The sequence below is a fragment of the Bombus terrestris genome, chromosome 6 (assembly GCF_910591885.1).
Source record: "Bombus terrestris chromosome 6, iyBomTerr1.2, whole genome shotgun sequence".
In the NCBI taxonomy this organism is placed as follows: Eukaryota; Metazoa; Arthropoda; class Insecta; order Hymenoptera; family Apidae; genus Bombus; species Bombus terrestris.
Window position 1 is genome coordinate 10,904,689 of NC_063274.1, and position 24,475 is coordinate 10,929,163.

At 40.7% G+C, this 24,475-nt stretch overlaps 1 protein-coding gene across 4 annotated transcripts in view; it reads right to left on the minus strand.

Moving 5' to 3' along the window:
* Positions 1 to 548: 548 nt before the first annotated feature.
* Positions 549 to 24,475, minus strand: part of LOC100649412 (paired box protein Pax-6) — a 58,767-nt gene continuing 34,840 nt past the window's right edge. For 3 of the 4 annotated variants that reach the window (XM_048406610.1, XM_048406611.1, XM_003395991.4), the window contains 4 exons: positions 24,351 to 24,433; positions 16,687 to 16,913; positions 14,950 to 15,206; positions 549 to 10,693 (listed from right to left, as the gene is read on the minus strand). In XM_048406610.1, the coding sequence (XP_048262567.1) occupies positions 10,605 to 10,693; positions 14,950 to 15,206; positions 16,687 to 16,913; positions 24,351 to 24,433 (656 nt within the window). In that variant the 3' untranslated portion in view covers positions 549 to 10,604. The remainder of the gene's footprint in view (positions 10,694 to 14,949; positions 15,207 to 16,686; positions 16,914 to 24,350; positions 24,434 to 24,475) is intronic. The other variant, XM_048406609.1, reaches the window with a different exon arrangement.

The window sequence follows — 24,475 nt, forward strand, 5'->3', positions numbered from 1 at the left end:
TGGTGTTCGTTTTATTAACAATATAACCATATATTTATTTTGAAGAGTAAATACGACGTACAATACATACTTAAACATTCAGATAAAATGAACGTTCTGAAGTGACACTTACACCCTTTGTTTCCTTCATCTGTCAAATAAATGTTATTATAGCCCTTAATAAATAAAATGTTATTTATTACGAGTGACGAAGAATGACATTTAAATAAATAAATAAATAAGTAATTATTATTATGCTTTATCAGAAGTCAGTTCAGAAGTTTATCAGAAATTTATCAGAAATCAGAAGTTTATTTAAAAAACGAGATATAACGAATAATTGTGGCAACTTTTATTCTTGAAATGTTCAAGAAAATGGTAAAAATACAGATGAGCAATTTTTTGCAATATGATACAATTTTGAATTTTTAAATTGCTCTCTAAAATCTTCAAGCGCTAAGACACAATCCATACACTCAGAGTACAAACACTAGGAAGGATCAGGTTCAAAGGACAACAGTGGAAGGCTTATGGTGTTACTGAACGAATGCAGATGACTTGCGTTGTCATTAAAATGAAATAACATTTATTGAATCGAGACAGTGACACCTAACAGTGGTTCTATATCCTACTACTTACAATCTTAAAGGTAATCACAGCAACAATATTATCTCCATTATTCACAACACTTACGTAGATTACTGTCGCAATAATATATTATTCTCGTTAATAAATTTGTTAATACTCATACACTGTATTCGTTATCAGTATTATTATTACAGATAATAAGAAAACTGCGTGACCACTTCCGCGTCACTGCTCGGACTACGAAGTTTCGGTATCGAAAGAATGATCGAAGCGCGATCACATCGTAATTTCAAAGTAACGCCAACGAAATGCAACTTGCTTCTTTAAACACGCAGTTTGTTAAAACAACGAACAAAGTGATTTTAAGAATTTGCGCAAAATTCCATTTCGTTGCATCGACGTGATCCGCGTTCTTAAAAAGGATTAACGTTATCCTCGTGTTACGTGATATCGTTCACCAAACGTTTCTTTTTTCTTTTCGAAGGAACAACAGAAAAACGTTTAACGAACCAATCTGCTGGAGGAATGAAGTCGTCGTATCTCAAAGAAGCTATGGTACTGTTCCTTGTCGTCCACTTTGCCCATACAAATCTCGTGACAGTCTTTCGAAACTCACGCTGTTGTTCGTCAAAATAAAGGCATCGCTCTGACATAGTGTAAAAACGGTAAAGAGAAAAAAAAACAAGAAAAGATAAATCATCATCGTACCAAAAAAGAAGTTCATCATAGACACCGATCGTCTTATAAAACCTGCAAATAATAATCACGACGAGCGGCGAATCGAAAGATTCTGTACAAATGCGACGATCACTCGCGAAATCGAAAGGAATTCGAAATCTTGGATGGAAATAAATCTGCAACACCTTTGGTTCTTTTTATCTAAGCGACGGTGAACGCAGAAGTGGTCGATGCGAATCCGAACGAAGTGTACGACGTCGAGAACCGAGGCTCCCGACCGTTGGAGAACCGACAGAATGGCGGTGCTTTCGCTCTCGCAAGCGATCTTTTTCCCTAATTCGGCCCGTTATCGTTCACCGGCCATTACGTTCTCTTTGTTTTGTTTCATTTTTTTTTTTCGTATTTTTTCTTCATCCAAAAATATAAATTTTACTAATGTACAGTACACAATCCCCGTTCGCCGTAGAAAACGTTCAATCGAATTGCGGTACACCAGCTGCGTGTCAAAATCGTGGGAAACGATGTCCTTCATATCAGACGAGGCACGATTTCTATTATATTTATAATATATTTCGTTCGTGCCTTCGATCGTCGTCACGATTTCGACTCGCGAATATCTTCAATTATACCCTATTGACTGCTGACAAATCGTTTATAGCTCGTCATCTATTTAACAAGAGAGAGAGAGAGACTCGACAACGACGTTCTCGACGGTAACGCGACAGTTGCTCGGCAGAAAGCTTCTTCTTCGTGGAGGAGAAGGAGGAGGAGGAAAAGCTGTTTTACTGGAGAATCGGAGAGTCTAATTAAACGGATGTTTGTTGCGTAACACTGATATACACATGCTCGAGGAGTATGCTTCGGCGAAGGGAACAAAACGTGGTCCAGAGTGTCTTGGAACGGCGAAGTCTCGTGACCGATCACGATTCGAGTGTCTCGTGAAATATATTAGTCGTTTCTCGTATTTTCTTATTTACCGTTGCTATTAACGTCTTGACAGCCAGGCTCTGAGTAAGAATACGAATAGCATACGAATTGAAACCTTGTAGGTAAATGAAACAATCATAAACTAGTTATGCTAATTGTAAGTAAAAGAAGAAGTAATTTCTGAAAATCCAGACAAATTTCCTAATTAAATGTTCTATTTCATTCTATCGATCCTTTGATATAAGAACGAACGAGGATTAATTGACAAAGCTGAATGATATAATCTACTCGTCACTGGTATTCGATTGACAATATTTTCTCTTCTCAATGCCGGGCGTCACGAAATTAATATTATTATTTAATTCTCATCTCGGCAAAGTCTTTAGGCATCGATCGTTCCAACCGTGACGATTCAACTTTCGATCATACTTATTTTCATCGCCCATTCTGTTCCGCTACTGTAACGAAACACGCGATATTTTCAACGACACCCTGGCAGGAAGTCGTAGACATGTCACAGAAGTCTTAGACACGTGGAAAAAGTGGATCGGTTTCAAGTGGCCGACATAACACCGCGTAATCCTCGCATCAGGTACGAATCAGCGACCGAGAAGAAGTTCAATCGACTACCAACAAACGCAGCCAAGTACGAGTAGTCCTCTTTTTCCTTCTTTTTTTTTTTTTTTTTTTTTTTTAAGAGAGAAAAAAAAGCGAAACAACCGGAGTAAGAGAGGGAGAAAACGGAGGACGAAGCGCGTGTTTTCCGAGAGACACGAAGGGGTGGTCGGTCGTTTCATCACGTTCGAGCCGCGTGAAACGGACGTCGCGACCGGAAAACCTCTGTCGACGAAAACACCGACGAAAAATCTCGAGTGGTTCTCGCGGTCGCGCTTGCGCGTTCTCCTCCATTTTCCCATCCCTTTTCGCTCCGTTAATGCGATTAATTAGAAATTTTATATCGCGTAAAAAGCCTTGTCTCTGAGGTAGTGCATCATATAATATCAAATTACCCTGTACCATAATTTTCCCACTTTTCGCGACACTTTTGTACGTGTGTACGTGTATAGAAGTACGTGTGTTTCGGATGGCCGCACGGATGGTTGGCTCGTACGTGCTACCGCCCCCCGTGGAAATTTATTTTCGCCGAAAGTTTCGGGCCACCGAGAACTCGATTCGCGCCGTCGCGTCGCGGTCATTTTGAATCTTTGCGAATGTTTTCAGCGGCCGCTCGATCCTTTGAACCGTATTGCAAAAGCATTCTTTTTCATATCCACAAATTATATTAATCTGTGCTAGTAGATTTTGTTCGTTTTACAATGCGAGAGAAAGTTTACGTAGAATTCTATTTTCTATCGGAAGTTAAATGCGTTCGATTCGGTGTTTGAGGGCAAAGTCAAATTTAAATTTGGTAAGAAAATGTTTGCTCGTCGATGCCAATAAACTGGAAAGTGGTAAGTGTATCAGTTTTCCCTTTAAGGAAACCATACACAGCGAAACATTTATTTAAAAGAAATAGCCGAGAGACCTGAAAGACTGAAAGCTTCGAAACTCTTTCTCGAGAAGTATACGGGAGAAATCTCGGTTGTCAAGATTGGTCGAACGATAGTGGCGCATCCTCTGCGAGAAATCCACTCTCGACATGATATCGACAGCAATCTAGATTATATAAAGAAAACTCTATTTGCTAATATTACTGAAAACGAAGAACCTTGTGTAAAGCAGTTTGATCGTAACGACCATCGATCTTAAATTTATCGAGTATTGCACATGTCGCAAGAAATTCCACCCTGACTACCTAGTAGCAAAATCATGGAAAAGCAATTCTTTCCTATCTTCCTCTAACTTAAGAAACGTTTTAAGGATAAAAAGGAAACAGGATTAAGCGCCTAAATTGCAATATCGCGAAAATCGATTTCGGTAACTCGACAAATATTTTAATTTCCAATTCTAAAAACAAATTTGGTTCCGGGCGAAACCAAGCTTCGATCAAAAAATACCATTTCCGTAGATCAAAGTCTAGTGAACCGCCACCGGCGTAGCGAATCGATCTCTCGAGGCTTGATCGTCGCGGATCCATCCCTAAATCCTTCCACATTAGCGTTCCTGCGATGTGATCGTATCATTCGTTGTGACGCGTCGTCTCGCGTCGATTCGAGATCCGTTCCAAGACTTCCGTATGCAAAGATCGATGTATGTGAAGCATGAGAAGAACGTATAACGCGGCTTGGCGTGCGTGTGGCTGGAAAGTTGGCTAGCACAATGGCACGATAAAATAACACGTACTTTGCTAAATATCAAATGACTAGACTTGGTGTGTTTATATATTTCTGGAAAAAATGTCCTCGTACGTAATACAATTATTAATATCCGTTTCGTGTAAACAGTTAAAGGTACATAGCACTAAACTGTTCGTCCTAAAATTTTGGTCATCTTATACCACTGTCAGAAAAAGAAATATTATATATATATATATATATTACAAATACGTAAAAGAAGAAATAATACGGAATTAACATTGCACCGTCCTGTAAGATCACGAGATCCTTATTTTCCCATGGAACCGAATTTTATCTTTGAAAACGTGTAGATTCTAACACGTAACCAATTTTCTAATCTCGCTATACCATTTCCTTCCATACAGATTCTACTTGTCATAATATTTAGATAACATCAATCTCTGCTAAGGTTCCACCTCTTCGATGGTATTCAGAAAAATATAATATTTGCACAAATATTCGCGGTCTACGGATAATCGATATGTGAGCAATTCGACCAATAACAATAGATACACATACGCGCGCTATTTCCAAGCTTGTTCTATTGTATTTGATATAACATGTAAATTGATCAGATGTATATTCGATCCGCTAGCCAACTTTGCAACCTCGAACGGTATACATTTGCGTGAAAACAATGAGCGAATAATAAAAGTAGGCTCGGGTCGCGTCCTCGAACGTCGATGGACCACTCCCGCCGTCAATTTTTCCACTCTTCGCAACGACAGAGGCGGTCGATCGTCCGTTTCCGGTTTCCAAGGGAGAACATCGAATACACGTGGCAAAGAGATTTCCGTTTCTTTATGTTAGCGTGTGTATGCGTGTATGTGTACGATTTCTATAAAGTGGTATACGATCGAACGGTACCGAAACGACCGTCTTTTCGCTTATCTAAACGTATATACACAGCGTGTCGACGATTTCTGTCTAATTTACATTACAGGCTAAGAAGAGTATAACAAATGCTATTTTACAATCGCCTTTATACAAGAAAATCGACGAGGGAATTTGCTTCGATCGCGGGCAATCGAACTGTCGGTAAAAAAAGGGGAGAGAAAGCAAGAAGAGAGAAAAGAAAGAGACAGTTCGTTTACGAAAGGAAATTCTTTCAACTTGCGATGCGAATGAAGCTTCGTTTCTCCTCGTCTTCGATAACTCTACGTATTTCTTCCTTTTCTTTCTTTTTTCTTTTCGTGGTAACACGTTCGTGAAACGTTCTCTCGGCGTGACTTGTGCTTCTAGAAAACGTGTGATTCCCGCGTTTACAAAGCATATAATATATATACTCTAAAGTATCCTCTCTGTTCGAGTGGTTCCGCGATCGGTCGATAACGATCGAGCAAATCTATTTTATTTTATTTCTTTTTTTTCTTATTTCTCCTTCTTCATCTTCCGCTGCTTCTTCTTCTTATTCTTCTTCTTCCTCTTATTCTTTTCGTTACCAGCTACAGATTGGATTGTCTTAATCTAGAATCGCGTGGAGTTTGGACCAAGGGATGGGACCACCCCTTTTTCGTACCCAGGGGGAGAAATATAGAGAACGTGCTTGGTGCACGACGAGGATATATCGTCGTGTCCTTGGTGGAGCATGAGAAGAGGAAAAGAGAGAGAGGGAGTCGGTTTGAGAAACACGTTTTTCTTGTTCGACTAGTTGGAGGAGTCCTAAAGCTAACGCTGTATCCTTGAACCCTTCGTAAAGTCTGCGAGAAAGAGGCTCGGTCTCTCAAACGAGATTACGCGAGGACCTACGTAGTTAGAGCGAATCCTGCTGAAGTGCGTTCCGCCTGCGTCAGAACACGGTTCGTGAGACGATCCATCGCGACTGAGCGTCGTTTGGCAATTTACGAATCTTTTTGCAGAGTTACTATTTAGATTATAGCGAACGTGATTTGGAAATTTTATCTTAGACGATGATAATTATCGTAAAGACGATTCTTTAGTTGCTTAATTTAAAAATAGTTGCACTTACGATCGAGATAACTCGCGATGCGACCTCGTCGTTCGATGCTTTCGAACGAGATATCTCGCGTATCTACTTTTTAACACTTAAAAGTAACATTTTATTTGTTAAATATTAACGTTAAAATATTTAAAATAAAATAAGTAGAGACAAAACAAATTTTAACTTGTAAATCGATAAAAAAAATAAAAGATTTCCTTTTTTGTTTTAAAAATGTGTGAAAATACATATCCAACGTTCAATTATAGTTAACGTCGTTAAGCCCTTTACGACGCTTTGGGTGAAATATCACGAGTGTTTATTTCCGCCGTTTACAACTTTTTGGAATAAACTTTTGGTATAAAACAAATTTTTAAACATCGCCTTGCGAGATATCCCGTCCATAGATTGAAAGGGAAGTTACACAACAAAAGAGTTACACACACTTTTCGAATCTTGTTAGAAAAGTATCTACAAAGATTGCTGGTCATGCAAGGGTGCAAGATACAATGAATATTTTTTCAAACGTAAAAAAATACTGATTTTTATTTCGTTACAGTTTGTCGTTTATAGTTTATTAGCTATGGTTTAAAAATTGATTCGACGAAAGACCAAAGCTGACTAACGATTAATCTCTTAAATAAGTGTCGAAAGCTTTAAAACATGTTACACTGTCAACAACATAACGTGTCGCGATGCAAATCCAACGATAGAAATGAAACATTTCTTAGAAAGAAAAAAAAAAAAGAAACAAAGAGAAATCAATTTCTTTATCGTTTTCGATGAACGAAAATCTTTATCGCTACAAAAATGTTCTCTACGACTTTCGCGGAACTTGTCTACGAATTTCCACTCGACGAGGGAAGTTCGATCTCGTAAGCAGTCACTTTTCCGAAGCAAGTTTCTGGCTGGTGGAACGTTGTCAGCCGACGCCATATCTGCGAGCAAGCGTGATGGCCGGCCGGCGAAAAAAGCCACCCTCGAGGTAGCTATCAATCCCCGCGGCTCCCACCCTTACAAAGGCAGCCAGCTTGGCCAGAGCCACCCTAAAGTCTCGCGAGAATATTTGCAGCGGATGCCCGCCCTTCCTCCCTCTGTCTTCGAATCCCTCGAAATTTCCACGCGAATCGCTCGGCTGTCATGCGTACCACAGCCACGCGTGAAAAATTCGATAAACGAATCTTGCCAGTCATCGATCGAGAGATATAAGAACGCCCGCAAGCGATAACAATACACAAATGGAAGTTTGAAATTATTTTCATACTACGAGTAAAAAGATATACTTCTTTTAGAATAGTTGAAATAAGGATATTTTATTTCATTTCGAATTATCATAGATTCTATTTGAATTTGTTAGATTTTTGTTAGATTTCTGAAAGAATGATAGATTTTAAAAGGATTTTTACTTTCAAATTGCTTCCACTTCACTGGCCTATATCTAATTTCGATTAATAGTTTGAACTTTTGTCAAAGACTCCGGCTATTCAATCGTTTTAAATTCACAGTCCGCATAAAATTAAGGAAGCTGTCGCTATCGATCGTTAATACTATACGCTGATACTATAATACGCCAGTTTACCCTTCGATTCATACTTTCCTTTTTCGTAGGGAACATCCGCGTTACAAACAAAATTGTGTTTCTTCCAATACGTTACTATCTTATTCATCTTTCTAAAGGATTCCGTCGAGAAACTAAAATGCAACAATCAGCGGCTACTAACTTATTTGACGCAACATATGCGTCGGTAGCAACGAATGTGTTACATTCTGTTTCCTCGCAACGATACTCGTAAGGAACGAAGTCATTCTTCAACTTAAAATTTCCAAATTTGAAAATTTATCGAGATAAACAACAAAGAAAATATTAACACCATGCTACTTATATACATTAGATAACCTACTTCGTTGATGTTCGTTCACTGATATATAAAATTTCAAATATTATGTTTTAAATGTATATTGCAATACGATATACTTGTAGCATCTCGTACATTGGATCGTCTAACGAACATGTTCGACGCCGATACGTTCATTTGTACACTGTTGTGAGTAGATGGATAATATACCCTGCGTGACCCGGGTCATGCGTATACGTCTATGACCACTAGATTAAACGCGATTCAATGAAAGGACGATGAGCGTCCGCCTCGATCTTTGATACATCGCGTTCGCGCGACGATCGACGCGATTTTCCGACACTAAAATGTACCAAGTAGACACCTGTTTCAAGAAGTTTAAGCTTACGTGGAGTTTCTGACGCAATCAATGTTCTTTAACCCCTCAAATCAGTTTCGCGTAGGTACAAGAAGCGTATGTCGTCATAACTTTATCGTTCATGGCAATTCGATGTGTACGTATCAGTTTGTTAATACATTATCGTTTGTCTGTACGTATTTGTTAACACTTTGGCGGGTAAAACGATTGTAATCGTTTCTTAATAAAGATCATATACCGAAATTTAGTACGTTGTACGATACGATACGATACGATACTGCGGATGTTTATGGGAAAATTGAAATATGATAAAAATCTATACAATGTGAAAAAATACATTTTCTTGGATATAAGTTTATCGTCTTTGGTTGCGTTCATAGAAATCTGAATTTACATAATATATCCACCATCTAGAATCTAGATAATAATTTCAGTAACACGGTACTCTACTTATTGTACGTTGTATTACTACACAACAATTAGAAGTGGGTTTTCAAGCACGTTGCAAAAATATCTACATGTCGGCGAAAGTGTTAAGAAACTTGCTGAATTTTGACGAATTCGTTCGTGCGTAATTGCCGACTCGAGAGGTTAACGCGCAAAGTGCGCGAGAATTTGCGATCGTTCGTATTTAAAATAGCGAAAGATATTTGAAAGGATTCTTCGATTTCAATGGAACAACGAACGCTTCGCGCGCGTACTTTCCGTTACGAGGGTGTTTAATCGCAAATTCTGAACCAGAGTGTGCGTACTTGTTTTTTCGGTGACCCAAAGTAACGATCAGCAGTGTCCGCTAGTTGTCGAGATTTGGCAAGCTTCCAACGGGTAATTAATCGAATTAAAGCGGACTCGTTAACCTTTTATTCCCTTTTTTCAACTCCTGTTGCGCTGGTCCCTTAACAGGTTACCTGATCTCATTCGTGCAACCCTTTCCCTGTGACTCTGAGAAAGTGGGAGAACACAACTCTTTGAAAACGAATTATGGCTGAAACGTTGATTCTTTGTTTTTATTCTCTCGATAAACTAGATTACGTGCGGTACCTCTAAATTCGAAACAATAGAAAATCGAATACGTTAGATGATCGTATCGAATATGGAGGATATCGAACGTGAACATTGCTAATCGGTATTTATATGTCCCAAATTGTTAAGTAAGACAGATACAGCAAGTACTTCTCGTCCTAGCCAGTTTACTTATTGCAAAGAAGAGAACAAACGAATATATACATCGGTTAGATAAAAGAGAACAGTTAAACTGTATTAAAATAATATTCATAATATGAAACTCGAAAACAAATTCCTATAATAAATCACATAAAACACGATCCTAAAATATTGCAATATAAAACAACGAAAAAACTCTCCACGCTATACTTTTAATAACACATTGTCATACGACACCGAAGAATCGATCAGTAAGTAAATACATCCATTAATCGATCCAGAAATAGAAAACAATCTTATTCGAATAACGCAGCAGTGCCGTATACGTAAGAATAAAATCATAACGTATGAAAAAAAAAGTTACTTTGATATTAATTTAAAAACAAAAAAGAAAAAGATCCATCTAGGAACACTGCTGACCCGCTAAACTTGCAAAGTCACAATCCACGTGTGTTCGGAGCGACGCTGAACAAGCGTCGTCGATTATCTCGTTCGAATGTCATCGCGCGCCATCATGACGCGATCGCGATGAACGCAGTGATCGAGGTCGGCGATTCGCCGTACGGCAACGAACCGTCTCGTGTGATCGAGTATCGCGCGCGCGACCATCTCTGCAAGAGAGCGTCCGAAGAGATTGATCGGTTGGTTCACTCACTGGTGTCAGAGGTGTGCACGGGAGTGGTAGCCGGTGTGTTCGAAGGCTGATGCTGCGCTGGCTGCGTCGGTATCCCGAGGGAAGCGAGCAGCGGCCGGGACACTGCACCAGGGGTGGCTGTCGGTGGCGGCGGGCTCTCCTGGCCGACGAGCAAGCTCGCGGGCGGGAACCCGAAGAGCTGGGATCACTGGAGCCTCGGCCAATAGTTGCCGGTCAGGTCTGGTGTTTGAGACGGGATCTGCACGGGAACCGAGACGCCAGCCGATATCACACCTGCAATACGATTGTTTGTTTTCCCATTAAACGATCGATCTAGTTTTGTTCTGTGATTGTGTTGCAGGAATAGGTATGACGTGGACAAGATTCTCGGTGGAACAGCGGACGCGACATTTACAATGGAACTTCTTAGGAGGCAAATTGATCAACTCTGTTTCTTGTGGCATTTGTAATTTTGTTCGTGCATGTTCACTGTTAACGTTCAATTCTTAACGCTCGGCTTCATAAGCAGATCATTGGAAGAGATTGACATAAATAATGTATGTTGTAAGGTACGCTCAAATCGATATCATATTTGTTTACGTTACTGTCTATGGCGTTGATCGGTTTAGCTTTTGAACGTTTGTTTTTGAAGCAAGATTCTGAAGAAAAAATCGAAGATTTGGGTCTTTAGATTTGTGAATCGTAAAATGAGATATTATAGAAACATACAGTGGCTCACGAGAGTATTTCAACGCTTATGGTAGAGACATTCTACGTGCAAACTATCTGTACAAAAATGACAAACCGATCATTCTGACTTCAATAACTGCACCCTTAACAATTACCTAAAAACGCTCTTCGCTCTACTTACGAACGAACCAGCTACAAAACAAACCGATACTTGTTCCACGTGAATCGTGGCGAAAGCGATACGTCAAGAGGCATTACGGAAACCAGGGTGCTTAGCAATGGAAAGGATGGGACATCGGAACGCGTCAAAAGCAACGTTAACGAAAGCAAGAGAGAGAGAGAGAGAGAGAAGAAACACGCGGTGAAAGTTCCCCGCGCTCATGCACGTAAAACGATTATGATGGATAAGTTGCGGCTCGTTCCGCACGTAAGAAGCGAGAGAAAACGAGTAACAGAGGGAACCTGTTCGCGACAGGGACCAGGAGAAGAGGGAGCTAGAAAGGAAGAGGCGGATAGAAAAAGGGGACGAAGGAAAAGAGAAGAATCCGATGCTAGGGAAGGGGGGAGACAAGAGGAATGCCGGCGCGTGTTCCGCAGTATTCCACCATTCTACGGCGTTCCACTTCATTCCTGTAGGTACGCCGCGCACCCCCGTATTTCCTCCCCTTTGGGTTCGCACGTTATTGAGCGCTCGCCCAGCCGAGGCGAGACCCAACCCATCCACATCCTCTGTTCGCCCCCCTGTATACCCTGAAGAGAGGAAGAGCCATCGAGAGAGCGAGGGAGATGGGTGAGAAAGAGAAAGGAGCAAGAAAGGGAGAGAGATAGGGACAGGAAAGAGAGAGAGAGAGAGAGAGAGAGAGAGGGAGAGAGCCAGGAGGGTCGAACCTCAACGCACAGTTTTCGTTAAACGAGAAAGAACAGGGTGAGAGAGGGTCGTTGGCGGAAGAGGGACAAGTCGAAGAAGAAAGAAACAGAAGGCAAGAGGGTGACGGAGGGAAAGTGAGAATCGGGGAAAATGGAAAATTCAGCAGCCACGTTGTTGGATGGAATGGGCGCTTGGAAAACCACCGAACATACCCGGTCTTCGATTTTGCCCGCTGGCGCCCGTGCGAGATTTGTTTTAAAATCCTTTTACAATTCCGTGGACGAACGGCCAAGTGCTTAAACGAGCTACGGGCACTGTTGCTTACCGTTCAGAGATGAGAAGATGGTTAGTACTTAATTTTGTTACGGCTACGTCCACCTTTAACATCTTTGGAACGCTCACTGTTTCAGTTTTTGCACACTTTGATCTGATGTAGTATCAAGTTGGTCCCAGATACGTTCTTGTAGCTAACCATTTTTTGATCTCTGCACGGAACAACGTTCTGTACCTCTCTAACCGTGCCTTGACAAGACACTTTATTCTGCCTTCGAGGCGTAAGATACGCTGGCTGATCGATTTTACAGAACCATTGATGTATTTCGGAAGATTTCTCAGAGGCTGGTGGTTCTGTTTGCCATTGACTTTGGCTAAACGGATTTGCTCGTATTCTGTTGGGAGCCTGAATTGATTTATTCTAAAAGTTTAGACTCTCTGCCGAAGCATTCGAGGTGCTAAGCGAAAGGGATTGTTGATTGGTAGTTTAGTCGACGTTTGAACGATGAAAAAAAAGAAGCACGTTGAGGCAAATTAAATGATACGAAAAAATATATCGAAGCAGTTCACGCTTGATGTTACCTACACACGACGTTATACTTTAACAATATTACGAACTAATTAAACGATAAACACATTGGTTTCTGATATAACTGCTCCTATGTATATAACGTAAGTTTCGAAACATCAAAAATGTATTGTTATCGTTAACGATAATTAATCGAGTAAAATAAATTTCCCCGGCAATTCAAAAAATATTTAACATGGCAAGGGTCAAGCCAACTTCGGCAGTGAGAAGGAACGAAGTCACACGATTCGTTAGGAAAGCGTGCGAGAATTTATTTGAACATTTTCCACGTCAATCGTACGGTTTCCGGCGGAACAAATTTCCTCGCGCCCATTAAACGTATTTTCCACTCGTGTCGTTCGCCACGGGTAACCAGAGTTCTCGCGAAGACGTTTATCCTTTTTCGTCGTTTGGCCATGGCAGCGCGCACGGAATTCCCGAGTGTACGTAATCAACCGGCAGTTTCAATGTTACAGAATGAGCACGTTCCGCGAGTGCCGCGAGCACGCGACACGAATCGCAATTTTTTCTTCCCCATCGAGCCTCGCTGCCACCACTTCCGTTTCGACCAGATCTTCATCCGTCATCGAACTCGAAAGCTCGAACGAATGAAACGAGCGATCTTCAAATCCGTTTGTAAATGGGAAATTATGTTTTCCAGCAGGTCTTCGTGGAAAGTGAAATGTACATCGTCCTTCGTTAAATGTTGTTCGAGTTCTCGCGTGTGGGCGTGTTTGAAAGTTTTTGAAATATTCGAATCAATAAGAAGCTCTACATATATGTCGATTAACTACGCAAATCAACGAATAGCGTGGCGAATGTGGTTTTGTTAAATTTACCTTGGAAATTAATATCGTTTATAGAGTACGAAAGAAAATTGAAAAGAAATGTTCAAAAGTCATTTGTTCCTAGTACGAAGGAAAAAGAAAAATTAGAAAACACGATGTACAATCATCAAATAATTACGCGATACATACATATTTAGCTATTGACGTTCTTAACCAACCAATTCAGTTTACCTATAAATTAATCAAGATAGCGTCTAACCATACAGACCATTTACCAGTAACTATAACCTCCAACCGTTTAATAGATCCATCAAGCAATAACATCTGCGCCATTACTCTAACCAAACATCAAAGCAATCCTGTAAATCAACATTCCCTTGGTCTATCCGCCTCGAATATGTCCAACCGCGAGAGAGCACGCAGAATCTTGGAAACTGGCAAAAGTCTCGGAAATTTAAATACTATCTCCGAAAGCAACCTTCCAAGCCACTTCTGACATTAAAACTATCGATGACAAAAGAACACATTAAGAAACCCAGTGCCTACCAAGCGTGAATAACACACGACACCATCTCTGTTATAAATTTCTGAAAATTTCTGTCTACGTAGTAAGATATAGCAACCGCTATATTAACTACGAATTAAATAAGCCGTTCATCTGTAAAATCCGTTAGCCGCATAAAACGAAAAGCAAAGGAAATTGTGGAAATTACGCGAGATAAGCATCGATGAAATGCTTTGACAAAAAATGTTAAACGTTTCGAAAAATGAAGTTAAACTTCACTTTGACCCGTGAGCGGCACAAATGTACAAACTTTGCAGGCTTCAGAAACTTTGCAAAATTTAGTGATAATTTGCTAATTTCATACTTATACACTGCAACAATCAACACTCACCTATCATATGGTCGTGGTACGTATTATCAATAGTCATTCGATTTTAGAGAACCATTGATCTATTTCGGAAGATTTCTCAGAGGGTGATTGTTCCGTTTGCCATTGACTTTGGAAAATTTAATGATAATTTGCTAACTCAATACTTATACACTGCAACAATCAACACTCACCTATCATATCATCGTGGTACGTATTATCAATAGCCATAGTTAAATATCCAACAAGTCATCTGACCAACAATAAAATACACTTTTCATTCGCACGATCTGCATTCATCCAGTCGAACGATCGTTTCAAGGTAGCGTGTACAACCTAGAAAAGAGGCGACTAACCGGAGCCCTATGTATACGATCGGTGGCGACCTTGATCAGCGTTTAAATGCCGTGGTGGAGACGAAGCGAATACCGGAGGATGGCCTTGAAGATTGAACAAGAACAAACAAACAATCCTTTAAAGCGGAAACTCACCAGTCGCGGTCGAGGTCGTCGGCTGGTAGGGTGCACCACCTGGTCCTGCAGGCTGTCCTCCTGGCGTGGTGGGGGTTCCACCATGAGAGGTCGGTATACCACGATGGGGTTGCGAGTGCGCAGCAGTGCTGTGTGCGTGGGAGTAAGACTGCGTCAGAGAGTGAAGAGGCTCGTGGAACACGTACGCCGGATATCCCTCGGCGCGCTGCTGAAGACAGCTTCCACCCATTGACCCGCCCAAGCTGCTCGACATCGAGCTGCCAACAGAGGAACGAGATCCGCGTCAGATCAAAATAACCAACATGTTCGATTTGTCTGAACGTCGTTTCTAGCGAATAGGTCGAGTAGCTTTCGTGATTAATAAGCTGTGGACGTCCAGGCAAATTTATATTTTTGTACACACCAAGAGGTGGAACAGCGATTTGTTTCGCCTACTTGCAACCACGGATATTTTTCGATATATTTAGATATTTTATACGGTTTTGCGATTTATTTGCATTTGGGAAATTTTTGTATCTCTAAATTCGTCATAAATACATAAGAATCTGTCAGGTCTAATTATTGGCAAAACGTGTTTTAAACTTATATAGAGGATGTTTCGAGGATTTTGGGGCCAACGTCGAGCTTTTATTCTTATTCTTGCCGAGAAGAATTTCGATTTGATTTGAATCGCGTGGAAGGTTGAAAATAGCGAACTTTCTGACAACTTTCGTGTAACGATTGTATGCGAATTTTACGCGGTACACGATATTTGTTACGGTAATTTAATGAATATACAACGTAGCAAGTTGAATTCGATATTTGCAGAATTTAATTTGTTTCGACAAATATTCGATATCAAAGAGTCGCCAGCGCCTGGATTATGATGTTTTTGTTTTTGGAAATGACATTCGAAGATAAGCTTTTAGGAAGATTAAATTTTGACAAGGTCAGATATTTATGTACACAGCGCGATTGTCAATGAATCGTGAAATGTTGAACGTGAAAAATACAAGGTATTTGAGGATTGTTTGGGAAATTTAAACTCGACGCTATCGATATCTGTAATCTCTGCAACAATGCAACACCGATTAAAGCGTAGTACAATCGCCAAATCTTTAAACAACGGATCGCAGTTACCATACTATTGTTAGTCTACCACGGTTTACAAATGAAACGTAAAAGAACGAACTATACTCGTCAAAAAGCCTGTCAATACGTACAAAAAACATTTAACAATACTACGAGTTAACTGAAACTTTCATAACACGGGCTTTTTCAAAAAATTAATCGCTATAGAAAAATGCATTAAATTCTTCGAAATACATGGTTCGATAAACTAATTAAAAATCTCTCGATATACTTCAGGAAATCCTCATAAAGGGATCCTAATCTTTAACAGACAATAATTAAAAAATAACCAGTGTTGATTATTTAACTCGATAAATCGATAAAATATCTTTGCCTATATTTCCAAAACTTTCGTAAAGAAACTCTGACTGTTACAATAAATAAACAACAATTATAAGAAAAGCTATGAACCTCCTCGATTCCTAAATTGACTACTCTAACTCTAGGAGATCGTTCCACTTATAATCCTTTCACCGTCCCGTAACAAACATCGTATTCAACCTCGACGAGAGAGCTCGATCCATACGCTCTTACAATACGCAAAGTCTTTGCACCCCTGTATAACTATACCATACACGTAGACGGTTGGCGAAACAAAAGCGAAAGAGACGGTGACAGAATGATTACCTGTAAGTGTCAGGCATCGTAGCGATCGGCTGCGGTATCGACGAGTACATGGCGTTGAATCCGGCGTTTAAGGGTAACCGTGGTGTGGCAGGGGTCGCAGCTGGGGGCGCGGTGCTGCTACCACCCCCGCTGCTGCCTCCGCCGACTACCTGATCGACGGCTGCTCTCCTTTGGTTCCGTAATTTCTCCTCTCGACGCCACTTCGCCCTGCGATTACTGAACCACACCTGCAACCGACGCAATGACGGTGCTTTTGTCACGATAAGGGCGTCACTCCGCGCGATGTGTTCGCATTATCCGCACCTATTCATCCTCGCATCCATCCTCGCATTCTCTCGCCACCTCGCATTCTACTTTTTTCCACACTTATCCTCTCCGTGTCTCGTTCTTTCATCCCTCTAACCATCCACGTATCTCTCTTTTCGTTCTTCGTCGTTCCCTCCATCATCCATCGTCTCTACACACCCTCTCTTCTTCCCTCTCTTTCTTTCTCGTTCGTTCCTCGCTTCTATCTACCTCTATCGAACCCTCTCTACCCCTTCCTGTTTGTATTCTATCTCTCGACCTATTCTCCTTGTCCAGCCATCCGACAGCCGTAAAATCTAGATACCTTTTTCCAACCTCTTCCCCCTTCTGCCCGCCAACCCCGGGTAAGCTCACGCAGTCGAGTTTGCACGAGACTCTGCCGCAGTTTGTTAATTGCGATTGAGCAGTTGTCGGATGGAAAATTGAGTTACTGTGTGTTCTCAGTGGTGTGTACGTCTGTGCTCGTACGTCTCGCTATCTCGCATCGTTTCCCGCTGTTTCTTTCCCTTACGACCTATCCGACGCGCTTTTAGTATTACACAGAACCGACGATGAGTAAAATAGGAAATTTGTTGTATCGAGAGAAAGTAAGACAAATTGTGGATGAAAAGCTACACGTGCATCGATTATATTCGATAGCTTATATTAAAAATTCCTCTCGAATGCAATGAGTTTCTTCCGGATTTTTGCACCGTCCGATTTTTAAGGCAGAAGTTTTACAGAATACGATTTCTGAAATACCAATGCTCTGTTTCATTCCTAAAATCCAGCAGAATATTTTCATCATCGTACAGTAATACAAATTAACGTGAAACATTCTACAATATTCGATTCTTTCAATTCAATTTCGGCACACAGACGAAGCTCTCTTTGAGCGATTTAAATTAATTTCGAACGTTCTACAGTATCCGACTCCTTTCGCGTAACAAAATTTCATCTAAATTACGTTTTCTGGATGAATTATAGAGTCGTACGTAGTTACGCTCTGAATATTCAAAATCGAAAACTGAGTGAAAGATCAAAAGATTCGTGACTTTTGGTTAAATTTGTTCACAAATATTCCGCGTTTAACTGAATGCTGGTTATTTCAAGACGTACAACTCTAAGCTAAGCCAAGCCGCACGTTTAATAAGCTGTTCATTCGAGAAATACGAGGAAACGTTACCGAGGACTCGGGCCAATCGCGAAGTTCAACTTCTCATTGCCAACAAACGGTTAAACGATTCGTTTTCCATACACATTTGCTAACATCAACAATCTTCTCTAAGTTGTATAATATATTCTCCGCAGATTATGAAACAAAACTCGTAGATTTCATATTGTACTTGTTACTTCACAATCGAATAAGCAGCATCAGTTCGTTGAATAAGGTTTGATTGAAATGATTTCACGGAAAGAAATGGACAAGGACGAATGGAAGTGCAATTATTGGAAAATGAAAAGAAAACAAGTGAAACAACGGATAGGTAATGGATGGCGGAATGGATGACGATACAACGAGGAGAATGTTTATCTAAAGTATTTAAAGATAGGAGAGAGATAACGAAAGAAACGGGATATTTTTATGTTATCGTAGTTATTTATAAGTTTGTATTTCATATCTCTTATGTTCGAGTTATGATTTATGTTTGTAATTTATGTAAAAGCAAATTCAATTTCTACGCAATCAGGCTGAAATAAATAAAATATAGATACAGAAAGGAATTCAAAATAAGGTAATGCTTAATAATTTATAGTCAAATATATTATACGTACATAGAAAATTATATATAACATAAATAAGAAAAGTAGGTAGATACTTCGATCTTAATAAAAGTAAACGTCAATTTCGTCAACGATCTCTATAAATTTTTAATTCGTAGTAAAGACAAAGAATCTGAGACCGTTTTATCCAGTTTGATAGTTTAGTTTGACAATGTCCACGATAAGATTGGAAACAAATCCTGGAAAGTATGGAAACAAATCATGTGTTCCTTACGAATTGTACAGTAATTGTATATCTAGATAATGAAACGAAGAAATTTACGGAAGATGCAGTTGATGAGTTCGGTTTCTGTGATACTGTCCAAATCGCGATGGCCATCGACGATATCTTCTAGCAAAGATCTCTCGCGCGAGTATCGCGAAAGATGGTCGTAATAACAAGTAATCTCGAGCAACAAATCGGAGCTTAAGTTCTTTGTTGCGCTTCCACGGATTTCCTGATTTCGAAGATACCTCGTCGCGATAAGAGGATTCCCTTTCCCTACGATATGTCGATTTACCTTGCTGCTACCCTCCAATCACTCGTAGCACAAACACGCTCCGGATTACATCGTAATTTCTTCCCTCTAAATGTCCCGTATCATCCTCTCGTGTATAACAAACAAAATATTTACTCTATAATCGCGTTTATACCAAACAAACAAAGGAAATAAGTAAATAAATAGAACGAAATGAAAAAAAAGAGTAGAAATTATATAGAAAAATAAAAAGAAGAAAGGAGGATAAAAGGGAGAGAAAATGGAATCAAGCCGGAATTGTTAAATTATGAAACGACTCGATTGCTCGGCTCATTTGCAAAGGGAGGGAAAAAACGCAACGAACATGCTCTTTCTCTTCTTTCCACTAGCAATGAAGAGGCGCGCGCTTTTATTAATAGCTGACAATTGCTACGTCGGCTGTTCCGTTCGCGAACAGCCGCTTAAACGTTCGCGCGATAATGAGAATAACGATATAAAAATTCGATTGCCAACAATGAGCGCAACTTTCTCAATTATCATGCGCCACCGAGAACGCTAACAATAAGCCAGAGCCGGCAAGGGGCGTTATTATTTTTTCTCCTCTTCCACCCCCGCGTTTCAACTCCCTTCCACCCCCCCCCTCACCAACCCATGATTCTGACGCTAATTTGTACGTATTCATTCGAGCTATTGATGGAAAATAAAATAAACAGTAAAGAGAGAAGCCATGGGAGGGGGATCGATGATTTACCTCGGTATCGAAGTGTTTCACGGAATGGACAGTTTTGTAAGTGAAAAGTCTTGCAAGTCCTTCTTTCTCTCTAATATTAGAAATTCTTCGAAACGATACTATGTAACTACCTTTAACATCTTGCAATTTTTGTAATACTCTCGTACTTTCTTTATTTCTAAAGCATCTGCCGATTGATCGCTATAATTCACATAATTTATTTTTTAACGTCATTACCTATAACTTGATTTAAAGCTAATGTAACCAAGCTCAGATAATAATATGTTTGGAGAGGAAAAAATTTTCCGAGGTGGGGAATTCTATAATATCGTATTTAATAAGCATCAGAAATAAAACTGAATAATCTTGGTGCCTAAAATGGGAACCGAGAGTAACCAAATATTTTCTTCTCTCCCCATATTATTTCAATAGGCAGCGAGAAAATTCAAAATTCATTTCGCCCGCCGCGAAAAACGTGATCCTGCACACCCGGCGGCCCTCGATTGAACGAAATAAAAAACAGAAAAAAGAGGAGAAAAAGTAAAAAAGAATAAATTTCGTGGCGGCAGCGACGTGGCAAATCGTGTTCTAGCGGGCCACCAGCAAATATCCACCATTCGCCCGCAGCGGACTCCTTTCGCCCAATACCGTCGTTCCTCGTAAACTCGTCCTACCGCGTCCCGAAAACTCGTTTGAATCGATCCATTCGGAATTCCACGAACCGGGTACATCGCTCCCGTCCCTCGCGGCAGACCTTCTACTTTGATTGGCAATGTTTAGAAGATGGCGTCGCACGCGAATTTTAAGATCGTTTTGTGAAATTTTGGCTGGTTCTTCTTGTACACAAGATGATGCTCCATAAAGTTTCATATATCTAGCGATAGGATTGTAAGAGCTTTTCCTGCTGTGTTAATATTTCTTACGTATTTTTCGCTTGCAATTTCTTTTCATTTTTCTTTTTCTTTTTCTTTAGGAAGTAGAATGTCGTTCGATCGAGGGTATTACAGAAAGAAATAAAGAAAATTTGGGTACTTATTTTATGTGGAATTTTCTTAATCCGATATGGGTGAATATTGCATTGACGTAACATTTCATTTGCAAGTTCTTTTCGATCAATCGAAATTAATTCCAACTTCGGTTTCAAGGATTCGTCTCATGTATCTTGTGTCACTATTTGGTCTAGTTAGAATCGCCGTTGAATGGATTAGAATTAAAACACCGACTGAGAAGATTTAACTCCAAACAGCACGATAAAATATTCGTTCGAATATCTTTGGAGCAGAACGAGAACTGTCGAATAGAAATCTGAAACTTTATCGATCTACCACGAGAGATGCCTTTTTCGAAATATTTCTTGAAGGAAACTTTAAAAACTTCCAAATTTTCGACAGAGGTGATTTTATAATTTAAGATGGACCAAATGAGAAAAAAGATTTTCACACTTTATACGAAATTATCGATCAGCCAAGAGAAGTTGTACTTCTAAAGAAAGTTGTACTTTTACGGAAGTTTCGAAGACCTTTAAAACGAAAATTTTAAGAAATTACTTTTACATTTTTTTTAACTAAAGAAAGAGGAAACTTAGACTCGACTCCTATTACTTTCTTGATCAACTACAAGAAGGGAGGATACCTCTATCGAAAGGTTCCTCAACCAAGTCGAGCAAAGTTTTTGGAACTGTACGATTCAAGAAGATTTCTCTAGAATTAGTTAACTAAACGGAAAAAGAGAATATTCGTTGGACTCGGTTCATATTCCTCGAAACTAAAAGATAACCAGGACCAAATTATACCACTATTTTCCAACCTTTCTCGGATCGGAATTTCTAATTAGCCAAATGACGCATAAAAAGACATTCTTAATAGAATAATCATTTCCTTTGATATATCAAATTTCATCCATCGATATATTACAACGATTACAATAGAAAATTACCACGTAGTTATATCGAAATAAATAAGTCTACAACTCCTCTGCAATAACATTTTCTACGTACATCGTTCTAATTCTACGAAGATAACCATGACAACCTTGCGGAAAAGACTTCGTAACCTCTTTACATCCCGTGTCCCAAAGAAACTGAAAATCCCATAACACGGAGAGAAAATAATAATTTTTCCCAACTACCATCTACTACTACGACACATATTCGCGAGCATCCATGAAGAAGCGAGCAAAGATTCTTCTCAACTTCTTTCGATCGTCTTCGTCTTCGCTTAAAAGGCAAATGCCAAAGTTGACCGTGATGATCGAGAGACTTCGGCCATCGCGGCTTCACACGAGGGATTCTCCGCTCTCTGGCCAGCGCCATAGATGATAATCGGGCAGTGGCGGCGGTGTTGCGCGGCGCGGCGTGGCGAAACTCGTGCGAGTATCCAAGGTATAGGTGGAAAAGCGAGGAACAACCAATCAGAGGGCAACCTCCCTGGGGACGCGACGTTGCCATGGTTGCGTTCGAACCCTCTTAGGCCGTCTGTGCCGGATCCCTCACGGCTTGCTCGGGATATGCCGCGTGCGGCGTGGCGTTTCGTATCCGTGGCACACGGCCGTGTCGGCGAGTCCACCACGCTGTGTCCTGGCCAATGCCACGCTTTTGCTTTCTCTCCTCTGCACGTTGCTCTCTACCTTCGTCGTCGTCCATCCGTTCTCCTCGTTCCACCGTTTGTTCGTCCATCCAACGACGTTCGACTCCACGCTGCTGGTTCAATCGTTCCTTTTAGTCCCCTTTCACCCTCTTTCTCTTTCCATTTATCTCTACCCTTCTTTCTCTCCTTCTCTACCCTTCCTTCCCTCACCTCTTTATCCCTCTCTTTCGCTCTGCCTTTGCCTCTCGCACCGGCACTCCCGGTTTCCTGCACTTAGCAAGATCAATACCAGCCAACGAGGCTTGAAAACATGCGTCAACATGGTCTTGCACTGTTTGTACGTCCACATAACGCTCAGCGCCCGGTTACTACCACCGACGCGAAAGCCCGCCGGCCACTTCACCACCCCCTATCGTCGGGCCAGGTGAGGGAGGCCGGCCGGATAGCAAGAGGGTCGAACACAGGCCGAGCCAGAGGCACGGCGCGGCCAAACAATGTTCGATAAGGCTGCGTACATATTAGCTCGTATAACCGTGCGTCACCCCATGACTCGAGCAACGATGTTATATTAATTAATTACGACACACTCTCTCGCGCTCGCTCTCTGTCTCGCATCATTTCTCTACGTGCTATGTGTGTCTTGTGCATGCCCGCATGATTTACATCCCGATACGCGAATTATGAGTGGCACGGAGATAACGGTGGAGCTTTGTCTTTAAGAGAAACAAAGATTTTGGACGATTCGTTTCTTTACGGGATATGTTGCGTCTGCTAGAACGATACGTTGTCTTTGATATTTGCATATTAGTAGCGAATACTACGAGCGTATGGAATTTACGGATAAATGGTATGTCGGAATGTTGCTATAATGATGGATTACGGATTGTGATTGTTCGTAATAGTCACGCGTTAAGTGTAGCTAACTATAAATCATAAAGAGGAGATCACTAGTAAATTTCACGAAATTCATCGTTTAAATTACAAATTCGTGATAATCGCTCATCATATACAGTTAACCATTGATTATGAGAAATCTGATCACAAAGAGTAAGTTTCACAGCTTCCATGCTAATTTCCAAAGACCAAGGTTTCTATAAATTGTATATCCGGCATTTTAAGAACGTTTGCTCCGATCTATCCAAAGCCAAGGGAAATTAATAAAACATATAAAAGTTCCAAGAGGAAATTATTGTTAATAAAATACGCTATCTAAAATTGCTTTACCCACAGCTTCCACGGATACTTTTTCAAGAATGCAACGAAGAAAACCTTCTCGCGGTTCACTTTGGATTTTTAAGAAACTTAATACACAGACGATGAAACAAGAAAAGTCGAATGGCGTTAAGACACAGGGCGAAAAGGGTCTGAGAAGAAGACACAGGCATAAAGACGAAATCCCCCCGGGTGGTCTCGCAGATTCGTCGTCGGAGGTGTTTAACGTCCCCGCGCGTTGGCGGTCACGCGTTTAATGAAAGGGCATCGTCGTACTTAACAGCCGCCCTCTTCGTCGCTCACAGCTGTGTAGACGAGAAGAAGACGTCGCGTCGTCTAACCTCAAGAATGGTGGAAGAGGATCGACACGGAGGACGAGGCGCGGTGAAAGAGAAAGAGAAAAGAAATTGGAACGAGTGAAAGAGAACGTGCTGTACGTGTAACGAAGAAAAGAGTGAGATGTAGAAAAAAGAAGGGGAAAAGAGAAAAGAGAGATAGAGAAGGAAGGAGAACGAAAGAAAGGATAAAAAGGGGAAGGGAGAAAAAGGGCGGTGGGTGGAGCGAACGAGAAAGAGGAAGCACACGCCACATTCGCACATTCACACTCACCTGGATACGTGCCTCAGGCAATCCAATCTTCTCAGCGAGACGCTCCCGTGCAAACACGTCCGGGTAATGTGTCCGCTCGAATTCTAAAACGAAACCAGTTTGCAACAAGTGCTCGTTATTAAACG